At 46.6% G+C, this 14,726-nt stretch overlaps 1 protein-coding gene across 9 annotated transcripts in view; it reads right to left on the reverse strand.

Moving 5' to 3' along the window:
* The window catches only part of STX16 (syntaxin 16), a 142,268-nt gene that overhangs the window by 10,448 nt on the left and 117,094 nt on the right, over positions 1–14,726 (reverse strand). For 6 of the 9 annotated variants that reach the window (XM_084887269.1, XM_084887267.1, XM_084887268.1 and 3 more), the window contains 7 exons: positions 9,708–9,815; positions 9,162–9,302; positions 8,261–8,426; positions 7,311–7,402; positions 6,757–6,900; positions 5,504–5,584; positions 710–3,460 (listed from right to left, as the gene is read on the reverse strand). In XM_084887269.1, the coding sequence (XP_084743395.1) occupies positions 3,356–3,460; positions 5,504–5,584; positions 6,757–6,900; positions 7,311–7,402; positions 8,261–8,426; positions 9,162–9,302; positions 9,708–9,800 (822 nt within the window). In that variant the 5' untranslated portion in view covers positions 9,801–9,815 and the 3' untranslated portion in view covers positions 710–3,355. Of the gene's footprint in view, positions 1–709; positions 3,461–5,503; positions 5,585–6,756; positions 6,901–7,310; positions 7,403–8,260; positions 8,427–9,161; positions 9,303–9,707; positions 9,816–14,726 lie in introns of those variants that run through there. The other 3 variants (XM_084887263.1, XM_084887264.1, XM_084887266.1) reach the window with 2 other exon arrangements.

Consider the following 14,726-nt stretch of genomic DNA (forward strand, 5'->3'; position numbering starts at 1 on the left):
TAACCCTGCACCCGCCTGTTCTACAGTCACAGGGGCATACAGTCACAGCAACCACCCAAAGACTCATCCTTCCAGTCACACCTAAGCGCCAGGCCCGCGGGGTCTCCAGCTCTCTGCTCAGCTGGCAATGGGCCCGGTGGTACATGCGCACCGGTACAACCTGTGTAGCACCATTTTAAGAGTGGTCCACCAAAACTCAGTTGGGAAAAGTCCGTGAGGTTACCATGCAAGAAGCATACGCACCCTACAGAGCTGACCTCAGCAGGACAGAGGTCTTCAATGCTATCACTGGTCTAGAATGTTCTTAAAGCCTGGGACATGCCTATCCTTTGAGTGGATTGATTATTGGGCAGAGCCAATGAGTTTGGAGAAGTTGGGTGAATATAATGTCTAGTTAGAAATGATGGGAGAACATAGTAAGAGGTGTTTCTGTGCTGTGACCCCTCAATCGGTGAGAACGGTTCTTGGTATGTATAAAAGCATAGATTTCATAAGACAATTTTCTGCCTTTTTGTCTACTGGAGAGCAAAAGAGACTGGTTCCTTTCTAAGTGTCCACTAGATAGATGGACCTGCAAAGGCCTTGGGTACAAAATAGTCATCAGCCCTAATACCCTCCCACCTCCAACCACCCCTCCCCCCAATCCCACCCTATGTACTTGGGAAAAAACCATGAACCCGTCATCAAAATTAACACTAGGATTGCAGGATGTTGTTAAATCTGCACGGTTGCTTTATTGTACAAAAAGTTTCCAATAACAGTAAATTAGTTTTAAAAAAGGACAAAAAAAAGGCATGCTGGATAGAAGCGCTTCACTAATTGCTTTATTTAAGCACACAAGGAAAAAAAGTCTTATCTGACCAATTAGGTTGGGAGGGTTTCATTACCTTTAGGAAGCCATTAGCCAGGATACAACACTGAAAGCACTGTGTCAAAACAAATAAATAATGCTCTCTCAATTAGCAGAGAGACGTCAATCCATTAGACAAACACTGCTTCATGCCCATGGCGCAGCCACCCCTCCCAAATTAATAAAACCAGAGACAGGAGATTCAGCCACAATCTGGGGTAAGATCAGGAGCTCTGGAGACCTGACAGTAAATGTTCCCGTCTCTCCTCGCGCACCAGGCTCACAGAGCCACGCGGAGCACGTAGAGGGGCAGGTGTCCCTGCTGGCCTCAGCTTGGGGAGATCAAGGGCCCCGCCTTCCCGCAGACGTGGCCTTCAGCAAGGAAAGAGCTGAAGCTTCAGGGCAGCGTGACTAAGCTGCTCTCCCTGCCCCTGTGCTGATCTGCCCTCAGGAAAGACTCCACAGAAACAGTGTTCTGAGGAGCCCAGCGAGCTGGCGCACAGACCGCAGGCCACTTCCCTCTCCAGGCCACGGTCACGCAGCTGGGGCTTCCGCTGGCATTGCCCTGATTTCGGTCAGAATGGACGGTCCCGCCACCCCAATGAGATTCTCACCATCACTTCTAATCAGATCCATGATTTTACCCAAATGGGTTGGGGGACAAAAGCCAACTCTAATCACCCTATTCACTGAAAATATAAATAAATGCTGATCCTTTCTTAAAAGGTCACTTTCCTTCAAGGATAGTTAAGATAGCTTTAAAGGTTTTAACCGTGATCCAGCATCCCCAGCAGAGACCGTCTGGGAGGGAAGCCCCTCGTCTGAGCAGCTCCATCCCCAGGAGCAGCTGGTTGTTGGTTATGGTTGGGCGAGACAAGGACGAAGGCCTACAGCTACCCTCAACCACTGTAGAAGCCCACATTTCAGGGACGATCAAGGAAGGGTTGGATTCTTGTTCCCAGGCCTTCTTTCCTAATAAATACTTGTCAGGAAGCACCATGCTACTTCCTGAAATGCCAGGGGCACCTGCTGATCATTCTACAGCCACATCCGTAAAAAACCAGTGGCTCCCTGGCGCCGTCAACAACCTGAGAAGAAATGGCTGGGACAGCTTGAATCTCTGGACTGGGGTTTACATTTCTAGCAACAACTCCCAAGTCACATTCTAGAGAAGCATTTTACAAGACTGGTCCAAATAAAATGTAACACGTTAGAGATAAAAACAATGGAAAGGCCCTACAAAAATATACAAAGACCATTAAAACAATGCTTGCATCTCAAGAGCAACTGAAACACGAACAGCTTCTGTTTTCAAAGCCATCTTCACTTTCCTGGGGCCTCTACAGGCGGGGCTATATCTGAGCACCGTATTGATAACAGGGAAGGACGTGACAAAGCCCCACTTGGGTGATCTGATTCGCACTCACTTTACAAACAGGGGACTCCCCTGTCCTGCTTCCCACCACCTGCTGGAACATGCCTACTTTCTGGGCATATTTAGTGGCAATGGGAGAGCCAATAAATCACACCTCTGGTGGAATATTTTACTTTGAAATGGAGTGATGTTTGGTTAATCATTTCAGACCCAAATGGGGTGACCCATTTAGAATGGCCTCTGTGTAAATTCACAGTTCATTAAATGGTGGCTGGTTTGAACAGGTCATTATGTGGTTAATATATGAGCAATGGATTGAGTGAGGGTGGCTGGGGATGTGTGCAGGGACACCCTGCCCAACTCTGGTGACATTCCTGACACTGCCAACCTCCCTTTTAATTCGAGGTTAGTTCAAATCACCAACTCTTAAATTTCGGTGGTTTTGCTCAGCAATCCCTTTTGGTTTACAGTAGAAAATGTGCATAAATTTTAGATGAGAAATACTCCATTTACAATTAATTTAAACTTATGAAGCTGTTTTAACTGGCCCATCTAAATGTGTTAATTAACATCAATGATGGTTTCTTATTTTTCACACTTTGTTACTCTGATCATTAACAGTGATGGAAAAGCGAAATTAAGGTAATGGGGAATGGATTATAAATTCTTAAAGGACTTCTCAGTTTGTTTTCAACTGGAAAATATAGAGAAAGATGAAGCGGCATTTTTGCCTCTATCCATAAATTTTTGGTACCAAATCCTTAAAAACCAGATGGTTTTCAAAAATTTTTCCCCAGAAATGATTTTAACACGCTGCTCAGACATGATTGCTAAGAAAAATAGCTTATTCACAATAATATGGAACAGCTTGTGGAGTGCTGTAAACGTCCCACTCATTTTCTCTTTCTAAAAGATAGTGTAACTGATGACAGCGCTCCATCTCTGGTCTGCAGCAGTACCACGGTCTGCGAATGCTCCACAGTGGGGGAACAGAAGCCGCTCCCCTGGCTTCGGCACTGTGCAGGAGTCCACGAGAGGCTGGTGCCCACGCGGGGCCGGGCCCTCCGCAGGCGGCCAGCAGCCCAGCTTTGGCGCCCGGATCCACGGGGCACACACCGCCCCCGGGCCGCTTAGCGCGACTTCACGCCGACGAGGACAACAATGAGGACAATAATGATGACAAATAATATTAAAATCACAAGCATCTTCCGATTCTTCTTTTGATACTGCTCTGCCTACAGAAAGAGGAGGGAAAAAAGCCGTCATTTTCCCCAAAATCGAGCCTCACTCGTTTTCAGTCCTATCCTCTCTGTGTAGCTGACCTCTTGGCTACAGACTCCTTTATTACAACCTTCCATCAATTCCCAGGCAGCAGCATGTGCGGTAGGGTCCCTAACCGGAGCGGTGCCTCCCAGGCGGCGTGGGGTCTGCCACGCACACAGACACAGGGTGAAGGCAGAGGTCAGCCTTCAGCCCACACGAGCCCACTCTCCCTCGCCTCTGCTCCCGCTGCCCTTAGGACCCCCCTCTCCAGGAGGCCCTCCGGCAGGCGCACACCTTTCTGATGAAGGAACATGCTGGCTAAGCGGGCCACGGCAGTGATGTGCAACCGCTGGCCCAAAGCGCTGGGTTTCTACCTCCCCTGACTATGGCAACAAGGAAAACTCATCCTCTGAAATAAAACTGAGAAACTGCTCCCCTTGGGGTCAAGTGCAGAAAGTCCCTGTGCTCCTGATGACACAACACCTCCAGGCTTCACCTGCACACACCAGCCTGCCTGTTCCCAGGCGCCATGCCTGCCTGCAGAAGTGAGGCCAGAGGAGGGGCAGTGAAGAAGAGAGGGGAGGGTCTCCAACCACATCCTGCCATGATACTATTCCGATATTTCACAGGCCCCCAAGACCACTCCCCGGTCAGAAGGAAACATTAGGACAGACAGGTCTTGAGAGTCCAGGGTGTGAAGCGACTCCCGAGGCTCAATCATTCCTCGATGAGCTGCTGCCAAGGAGACGGCCAGCAATGTGACGTGAGAGATAAGAGAAGCACGCTCACCTTTCCAAGTAACCCCGAGCACCAGGGAAGCCAAGACAAAGTGATATACCTTAAAACCTCTCAGAATGATTTATAAAGGAAAGCCTAAAACAACATTTTTAGTTCCCACTAGATTTATACACTTCTGCAGACAAGCTTTTCCCATTACCTGTGTAATACTACAAATCATGTTTCACTAGATTTTAAGAAACTTCCCGACCAATGCATAATCCCACAGCAGGTCAAAACATGGGTATTAGGGAGTGAGAAACCAAAATCTGTTTTACTCCTTTACTACACTGGCCGCCAAATGGATCCAAGTGCTTAAGCAGCCTCTGCACACAGGCAAGCTCCTCTTCCCTGTCCCAGGCGGACTTGAATGCCCTCTCCCTTCCCCTGCACAGCACCAAGCACACCGAGAGCATGAAGGTCCCTAGGCACAGCCTCGCCTCTCTGCTAGAGGAAGGGCTGGCTTCGGGAAGAGGACAGGACAGCAGTAATGAGGTGGAAAAATGCTTAGGATGTGGCAGAAATACCCATGGGTCTCAAAGATGCAGGGAGATGGACAACACTTATTTTGTGAAGTATTATATTCTTTTTAGAGAAAAAAGGCACCCAATTACACACGAGAGCCACTCAGCAGCGTATGGATATGTTTCCCACAAACGATTACCAGAGTTCTACGATGCTTTCCATTTATTTTTAACAAATATCATCAAAAATATTCCTGAAATAGCTACCTTATTAGCAAAGAATAAAAGAGCTAATAACACTTTCACTTCAACAAACTACTCTTTTGTCAAGGTAAGTACACAGATGTACTGTGGTAATTAAAAGGGAAAATTAGATTTTTGTCTTCTCCAGGGTGATTTTCCGCCAGCAATTCATCAGAAAGGGACCACGGCACGAGAGGCTACGTCAGCAGCAAGCTAACAGGGAGCTGAACCGTATCTCAGCAAATGCAAATTCAACTGATTATCTAAAACAGGAAGACTCAAAGAATGAAATGTTTTCTCAGAGAAGGAAAATAACTTCCAGCCTAAGTGTGAGTGCCCTGGGAACACTAGCTACAGCAAAGGGGCGGCAGCCCACGTGGTCAGCTCTGGACGGCGTGACGGCCATGTCCGCACCATCACACTGAGTGATGGCGGGCAAGAAGACAGTTGTGAGGGAAGACAACCCTGATGAATTTCCAATACACGGCAACAGTTCCTCCAGTCCTCAGCCACGGGGAGATAAGGGATTACCTTGTGAAGCTGCTTCAAGCCGTCCTCGGTTTTGATACAGGACTGCTCAACATTATAATCAATTCTATCAAGGACTGTGCCCTGTGGTGATAAATGACAGTGACAGAAAATCAACTACTGCACGTGAGGAAGAGGCCTCAGGAACCCACATGCAGATCGTGATGTCGCCATGCACAGGAGGGTCTGTCTGTCTGAGCCTGCTGCCCAGGACATGCTGGCAGCTCTAGGACCACTACCCAGGAGCGTCAGGCATTCAGGGGCAGAGTGTGGTGTCAGTTGCAATCAAGTCTAGCTAATGAGGAAGAAATAGTGATAAATTGAGGTTTGTCTTGGATTTTGCTACTATGGGCTAAGCCATATTCAAACTTACTGGTGCTTTTAAAAAGATACGGGTCAGTGGGAATAGGCTCTGAGTGACGAAGGACTTGTGTGCCCACCTGCTGCTTAAATACTTGGGATTCATGAGAGCAGAGCAGCAGCTTAGCTCGACCGGTTATGATTAGAACCTGACTATCGTGTCTACAGACGTCAGCACAGGTCTCCATGGATCGGAGCAACAACAGTGAGCTCCAATCCACCATGTAAAATTTCACATCTGCCTCGAGGAGAATTTTGTTCTTAATTGTTTAATCTCTTGGTTCAGACAGAGAGCAGAGACCACTGGGCTGTATGGAAGAACAGGGCTCTTAACGGAAACACGCTGCATTAGGGGAGATAGCAAGAGCAGTTCCCTGGGAACCACGGGAGTAATTAATGTAACTAGATCTTCCGTAGCCTCGACACTCCATTCTCAGCTGGTTTCAGGGGGATCAGGACCCAAATCCCTACTGGCGAGATAATAAAATACCCTAATCAGATTGTAGCAGTGAACAAACAATTTAATTCCACTTGAAAGCTAGTGGTTCCAGTCGCCATTACCCAATAACCTGCCAAAATTCGAAGGGAAGCCTTATCTACTGCCAGGATCACTGCTGAGTCTGGGCAGCACTGCCAGGCCCCGGGGGGAGAGGGGGCTCTCACAAGCACCCCTGAGGCAGAAAACACAAGACCTTTACTGACTTTTATCTAGAGAACAGTTTGCTGTTTTAAAATACAAAATGGAAGTGGTATATGTATGTAATTTGTATATACATGCATACATTGGGGGAGGAGGTTATGTTTTTCCTGATAGGAGTGCAGAGTCAACCAAGCTTCGAGAAGGACCAGATTTTATGGCAGAAAAACCCATTGATGAGGGAGGTAAACTGATGTACCTGCTCTATAATCATTGCTCCTAAGTCCCGAAAGATCTCATTCAGGTCCGAAATGGACTGCACAATCTGCTGGATCTCCCGCTCCCTCTCCTCCACCATCAGCGTGTTCTGCTCCAGGAGCACCAGCTGGTCATCGGTGAAGCCCTAGGAGAAAGGAGGACAAAATCCACATTAGATCGCCCCCTGGAGAAAGCTTTGGTGTGCCATTTTAGACATAATCTAAAGAAAATGATACCTGAAGACATTTCTATAAAGCACATAAATACTTATTTTTCCCTAAAAGGAAAAACCCAAATTTCCTTAGCAAGTGGCACCTAAAGCAGGACTGGAGAATCTCCTGCCTGCGGCCACGCAAGGCCTGGCTAGCAGAACCTGGAGGGAGAGCCCTCCGTGTCTCTCCCTGAAGCCTCTGCAAAAAAAGAAGGCGTGGCCCATGACTGTCCGCGGCCGCTGTAAAACCCACTTGACGGAACACGAGTCACGCAGCACCGGTCCGTCGCCTTTAAGGCTATGGTCTGTGAAGAGAAGCAAACAGAACACAGCCCTTCACATACCCGATCGTACAGAGTATCGTCGTCGCCATCATCCATCAGTGGGACTGATGTGTCAAAGAAATGCTGGGATCTCTCCTCTCGGTTCTTCATGCCTAGCACAGACAGGAATCCACTTTACTTGGAACATGTAAAACATCCTGGTTACTGCTCCTCCATTAGAGGAAATCTAGATTCAAACTCAACAGTCAAAATGGAGATATTCTCAGCAGCTTTGGGGAAGGAGGGCATTAGAGACTATAAACATACAACATGTGAAAGACCAAATGTCACTGTAAATTTGTACAGTTCACTCGATGCCAAGTGAATGACAAAATGATAGAAACATGAGAATCTCTAAGTGGAGGAGAAATATTTAATCTAACTGCAGCTACAAAACATTTTTAAAAAAATCACTATTTTTCTCTAGAAGCATCTCTAGTACGAATTCCCAATGGCCTTAAATCAAATTTTAGGGGTAACAAAATTAAAATACGAATATGCAGGTGTAGAAAGAAGGTAGGACTAGGCTGCTAGAGTATGTGGGACGTTATTAATGCCAGCGGTGGAAAGGAAACAACTGTTTGTAGGGAAACCTGACCAATTCTTTGGAATCACGTCCATTTGGAGTCATGAGACCCAGCCTAAAGCAGTGTTGAAACTCCGCCCAGAAAGGTGCTGGCCGCTCAAAGACTCGGGTTGCTATGGAAACACGGAGCTTTAACATGATTAGGACGGGCTTTACCTATTAATTACCAGCTCCCCATTCCAACACCTAGAAGACTACAGGTTTTCACATGGTCTGGGTTGAATTTCAAGTTCTTTAAGCTTGACACTTAGAAAGTGTTGTCTTCTTAGCTATGAACTACAGGGGGCCGGGTCACACGGGGGTGGCCAGTTACAGGCTCTGGACAAGGCGGGGGTACCCGTGGCCCGCAGAGAAGACAAAGCGCGGCCAGACCGCGGTCACTCACGCCGCAGGTAGCAGCCCTGGGCGTGCCGGAAGCCGGCCGACAGCTCCTGCAGGGCCTGCGCCAGCGAGGCCACCACGTTGCGGAGCAGCCGCTCCTCCTGCTCCGAGCAGGTCCTGCGGGCCCGGCTGGGCAGAGCCTGCACCGCACGCTGGCACCTGTGGAAGAGCTGAGAGGAGCCAGGAGGCCCAGTGAGGTTCAAACTCTGCTCAGACCGGCAAGGACAGGGCACAGGGCAATCCACACACCCCCGCCCCCCAGCTCTAGCTCCTCCTCCTCCCCCTGCCCTCCTGCGTTCCCATTTGCAGACAAGGACCCTGATGCGGGGGCATTAACGGAGAATCTGGCCACTGCCCCACTGCGGAGAGCCGCATCCAAACAGTAATCACCCAGCTTCCCTCAGCACCCTGCCTTTCATCGTGAACACCCAGAAGACTTAAATAAGACTGTAAACATTGAACTTTTAACACTGGTTATATTGCTTAAAATGACCCAAACTTAACATCTTATGGGAGAGGATGAGTTTTCTTAGGATACTAAGTTTCTCGGTGTAGGGCAAAAACTCCCAACCTCCAATTACGAGGACCACTTTTAACACAAAAAAATGTTTAAACACTAGTATATGATAGAAGTTATGCACATTTTAAAATCAAATGATTGAACTCAGTAGTGCTCTGAGTTTAATTTTCTAAATTAATCCACAGTAGTATGTATGGACAACTGAAACCCTTCCCACTCCTGCAGACATGGCTGGTAGCGGACTCGGGAGGAGCTCCACCTCCACTTGCACCTCCTACCCTCCGGCTGGGCAGTGAACCTGGAGGCAAACGTGCTCTGACTTAGGGTTCTACCAGCGCCGGCGGCTGAGGTGGTCCTGAGGCTGGGGATTGACTTCCTGCCTCACCTGCGTGACCTCTTGGGTGGTTATCTCGATGGCGTGCTCCTGCTCACTGCTGTCATCCAGGGTGGGTCTGTTCAAATGCTGGTCATGCAGGCTGGCTAACTCCTTCATCTTCTGTTTAATCCGGCCAACATCGTACTGGATCTAAACAGATGAAGTCACAGAACTCCACTGGGCCTGCCAGGTGCCCCCTGCCCCCGAGACAGTCAGTGACACTCAGGGAGAGTCGTGTCTCCAGCCAACCTGCAGGCTGCCGGAGGCCTGAGCAACGAACGCTCCATCCAGAGAGCCATAGATTCAAACACAGCTCCTCCATGATACACATTTCTTCCATTTCTCTCTGTGGTTCAGGTAGTCACTGCTAAGCCAATCACTCACTCACTCCCTCTCTCACACACACACACCTTACTTAAGTAACCGAAAGCTAAAGTTTCCCTGGGACATCCATTCAAGTGTAGCCAATCAGTTTTTATGGCAAATATCTTAAAACATGTTAATGTCATAATCACTTAATTAAATAAGATAGTGTAAGACTAATATTCAACTTACCTCATCCACTCCATCCACCCACTTAGGAGGTAACCGTTTCGTCACGCCAATGGCTGCTTCTGGATCTAAGCTAATGCCGGACACCAGCGCCATCCGGTCATCAGCAAGCTACAGGGAACAGGGGGGTGTTACAAATCATTCAGACTCAGGTTAGCTGAGCACATGCTCACTCCCTTCTAGTGTCTCTCCCCAAGAAAGTACAGAAGTGGAGGACCACACACACGTGCCTGACTATCCACATGCTTTTGAGATTGCTAACACTGGAACTGCTTTCCTGTCTTTCCATGCACCAGCTCTTCATTTTCTTGGACATACTTGTGAACATAAATTTGACTTAATCTGCCTATAGAGATATAACTAGAAAGTCAACAAAAGCTCCTTAAAATACTTCTTAGTACTCAACAATTAATGTGATCAGACAAAAGTAAAAAACAAACAAACAAAAACCACAAAAAGCTAGGCTGGGAAGCAAAGCACAGCATAGGGGATATAGTCAATAATATTCAAATAACTACAGTGGTGCCTCGCATAACGAACGCCTCGCACAGCGAGCTTTGGACAGGTTTTTCATGAAACCATCGGCCAAAAAGCAGAAAATGGATGAAGATGTGCAAGATTCGGTAGACTCTACTTAGTCTGCCTTAAAATTAAAAAATGTGTGTTTTTTTAAAAAAAAATTATGTTTTTAGATGTATCTAAATAAAAATATGTCATCTTAGCATATTTTTTTTTATGTCATCTTAGCATATTTTATGCTACAGAACGAATTATTTTTTTAACATGTATTGTTATGGGAAAACGCGTTTCACATAACGAACTTTCCGCATAACAAGCTTGCTCCTGGAACGAATTAAGTTCGTTGTGTGAGGCACCACTGTATGTAGGTGCCAGGCCGGCATTGGAAATATCAGGGGGGCACTTTGTAAAGTATATGATTGTCTAATCACTCATGCTGTACACCTGAAACGAGTACAAAATAAAATTAGATGTAAACTGTAATTGAAAATAAAATACTAGGCAGTAAATGAAATCAATGCAGAAAGTTCAAGAGCAGCAGCCTTCACGTCCATACATTCAGCATATTTTGGAAACAGGGCTGATCCAGTTTAACTTGGCCATTAGATCATTAACCATGTGTTCAAATGTGTGAAAGAAATGCTTAAACGGTTAGCAAATTATCTACCATTTGGCAAAAGCAATCCTTACAATCTCAATGCAGTCTTACACTGTCATTTCCTTTCTTCGGTAAAATGTCCACCGACAACATTTTCACTTATGTTGAAATAATATGGATAGCCGTTGCCTACTTTACCTATATAATACCCTGCCGTGGAGAGCTCTGAAGAGCGGAAGGAAATCATGGGTTTGGGGGCTGGCTAAGCTGTTCTCTCGGCTGGAGGCAGTAAGCAGAAGAAAGGCTCCTGAGGGGCCCTTCGGAGCTCAGAGTTTATAAATGCCCGTTTCAAAAGATCCAAACGATGAGGCAAAGAGAATGCAAACAGCATAGAGAAGTCCGTTGTCGGTACATTTCCTAAGCCACGCTGCAAAACTGGGGGAAGAATGTATATTGCCTTTCTTCCCCCCTTTCCTGCGTTTATCTAAATTTACGTTTTCATTCGTTCAGCAAATACTTGTTTGCTTTTTTAACAATAAAGGAACAAGACAAAAATTTTAAATCCACAGATGAAGGGGGAAATATATCACATAAGAAAAAACTGAGATCAAAAGAACCCTTCAATGAGCCCTGAATTCTGAACAGGAAGTTGACTGACAGCAAAATCCCTGAAAGCAATCGGATGTCTTGCACCTGCTCCCCCGCACCCCCGGGGTGGCTCTGCCCCCATTCCTCAGAGCGTTCTGTGGGCTCAGGAGGTGCGTACCACAGAAAGACCGCACTGAAGGAACCATGCCCATCACTGATCCCGAGAGCTGGGCCTAGAGTAAGTCACCTGCATTTGCGTCATTTCAGTTTCTAAAACAAAACGGTGTGTCAGCCGCCTCCACTGTCAGGGCCTCTGAGTCCAAGAGGTGGTCTTGTTTGTTTGATTTTAATCACAAAAGCTAGGTGAGCTAGGAACCTATTATTCCAGTTTATAAGTGAGGAAATTGGAACTCAGAAAAGTTAAGGACCTTGCCCAAGGCCACAAAGCTATTAGTGACAGATTAAAACCTGCTTGGCCGACTCCAGAGCCCCATGCACTCCGCCAGCTGCCAATCACTTTGACAGGCCCATGAAATATAACTGCAATTTGCTAAGAAAACGAGGAACCAGAACAATAAACACCCTCAGATTAAAACAACAAGCCCTGCCCGTGTGGCTCAATAGTTGAGCGTTGACCCAGGAGCCAAGAGATCACTGGTTCAATTCCCAGTTAGGACACGTGCCCAGTTGCACTCTCGATTCCCCTTGGGGGGCATGCAAGAGGCAGCTAATCAATGTTTCTCTCTCATCAATGTTTCTATCTCTCTATTCCTTCTCTCTAAAGTCAATTAAAACAACAACAAAAACTACAACACAGAGCAGGCCCCACCAGGAACCACAGGACAGGCTCCCGTGAAAAGTGTCAACAAAAAGCAGTCTCTCTGACCAGCTGCAGACGTGTGGAGCAGGTGCAGCTCCCCCCTCGGGCAGGCACAGACAGGGAGAGCAGGCTGTTTGTTCCCGGGTCCCGCTGCAGAGCCTCCAAGGGGTGGGACTTTGTGGAGGGCACGCTGACCAAGACACAAGGGGCAAACCACTTGCCCAGCACTCGGGTTCTGCCAGCTCTGCAGCCGGTGCTGGACAGAGTTGTTACCTGTTGGAGCAGAACTTGAACTTAACCTCCAACTGTTTATACAAAGCAAAACCTGAAACTGCTGAGGTCGTGGGTCACAGAACTGTCACTGTGGCGATTTATTCTCTGACCCACTATTATTGTATTTCCCTAGAGTAATAATAATAATTCGTTGTATTTACAGTTTTTAAACTCAGGGTGTACTGTTTTTACTGTTTACAAAATACACATTAAACTAAAAAAGATAAAGAGATATCTGCAAAGTAACTAGTATCAACTTATCTGAAACAAATGAGAAATTTTAAATCCTGTATGAAAAGTCTGTTGAAGCACATTCACCTATTTAAAGCAGTACTTGACTTTATCTTTCAGATGTGGTCCCCCTCCTCCTCCCAAAATGAATGGAAATCCAAACCAGGAAGAATTCACTCTGCTAAGTGTCTGTCCTCACAGGAAGGGTCAGAAGCCAGCCCACCGAGCTGGCCCTTGTCTGCCCACACTCTGCGTGAGGATTTTGACAGAAGGGCTGACTCTTTGAGATTGCAAACTAAATAGGGAATAACCCGTCCCCTTTGTGACAATCCATAGCAGCGCTCGCCAACTGGTGGTCCATGAGGTCCATGAGGTTGGCGACCACGGCCTATAGCAACGGCTCACTAGGAATGCAGCCGACTCAGAAGAAAGATGTCATGTTTTTATTGGTGTGGCTTGTGATCTATATCACAGTTTGTACTATTTCTTTCTTTTTTTTTTTTTTAAGAGTATGTTTTGGAAAGGAAAAACATAATAGAAGATAAGTGTCAATTATTTAAAAATGGGAATTAATATGAACATAAACACATTTCAAGTGCAAAATTACCCTTTCAACTTCAGAAATCCCACTTCCCATTTAAAAACCGTTTTTGAAAAAGCATTTTAAGATCCAAGACATGTTGCCGTCTTAGTCAATAGAGACCTTTAAAAACCTGCCAAATGTTTAATTCTCTTTACTTATCCTTGCTGAACTTCAAGGTCATCTCCTTCCAGATATGAGATGTTGGTGATTAAAGCTTTTCTTAAATGAACTTCTGCTTCTGAAGTAAAAAAGGAAATCTTTCCATACTTGTTAAATAAGGAAACTTTTTAAATAAAATTGTACTTGTGAGAATTAAGAACTTACGAACTCTTGTCTCTTTGTTTTTAGCTCTGTCCTTCAGGAACTGGGGGGTGACTATCTGAGCCCATACTCATCTACCTCGCCCTCACCCCAGCAGATGCTCATAACATCACACTAAAGGCTTCCTGCGAGGCTCACTGGTTATCTCTGCCCTCGGTCCACTTTAAATGTGACACCTATGACCCTGGAGAGTGCCAGAAGGTGTGGATGAGTTCTTAATCTAGGGAAGGCGCATAAGCACACTCACTCACACCCTCTTGCTGATAAATATTGCTGTTCCAAACACACAGCCTTCCAGCTTGTAACACCCTGCCTTTATGAGATGCCTGAGATAAGGAACTGTAAGATTAAGGAAACGGCAAAGCTGCCTTTGAGATTAAGGAAGTCAGTCAGACACATACCCCCCTTCACACACACACCCCCATCGAAAACAATGAACAAGGTTCAGCCACAATGCACGCTGACCAGCGACAACGCTGACAATTCTGGATGGGCTGTGGCAGTGGTCAGTTAAAAGGTCCAGAAAGGTTGGTGAAAACTACAGCCTGGCAACTCTCTCATCCCAGGAAGACAATCCGGGAGCACAAGCATCACGCCCAGGCCCGGAGGCTCCTGACCTCACTGATGGACTATTCGGCTTAAGAAACCTCACTTCCTTGAGGGAGTGAATAAGCACGTGGGTAAGAGAATCTGGATGTCAGCACTACACTTTACTTTAGAGCTGTGATACTCTTAAAGTAGTGTTTACTTTCTTGATTGTGAAACAATAAATGTTCAAAATAGACAGTTTTGCTTTAAATGTGCAAAACTATAGACACAGAAAAATCTGAGAATCATAGCACTCAGACAGAAATGCTGTTAGTCTAACGTGCTTTCCTTGTTTTCTCAACGACTACACCCCCTTAAGAACGCTGAGAGGAGCAATAACGGCCGCGTGCTGCGGGGGCTGCACTTCCACGGACTGTTTTGTTAGTCCCAACAACAAACCCGCAGAGGGGACCGGGCACCGCTCCTGGTTTCACAAACATGGCCGCCGAGGCCCTGCTGGGCTCAGACTCTCTCAGCCCCCTCCATGCACTGCACCTGCCC

This window comes from Pipistrellus hanaki, assembly GCF_964339955.1.
Source record: "Pipistrellus hanaki genome assembly, chromosome: 6".
Taxonomy (NCBI): Eukaryota; Metazoa; Chordata; class Mammalia; order Chiroptera; family Vespertilionidae; genus Pipistrellus; species Pipistrellus hanaki.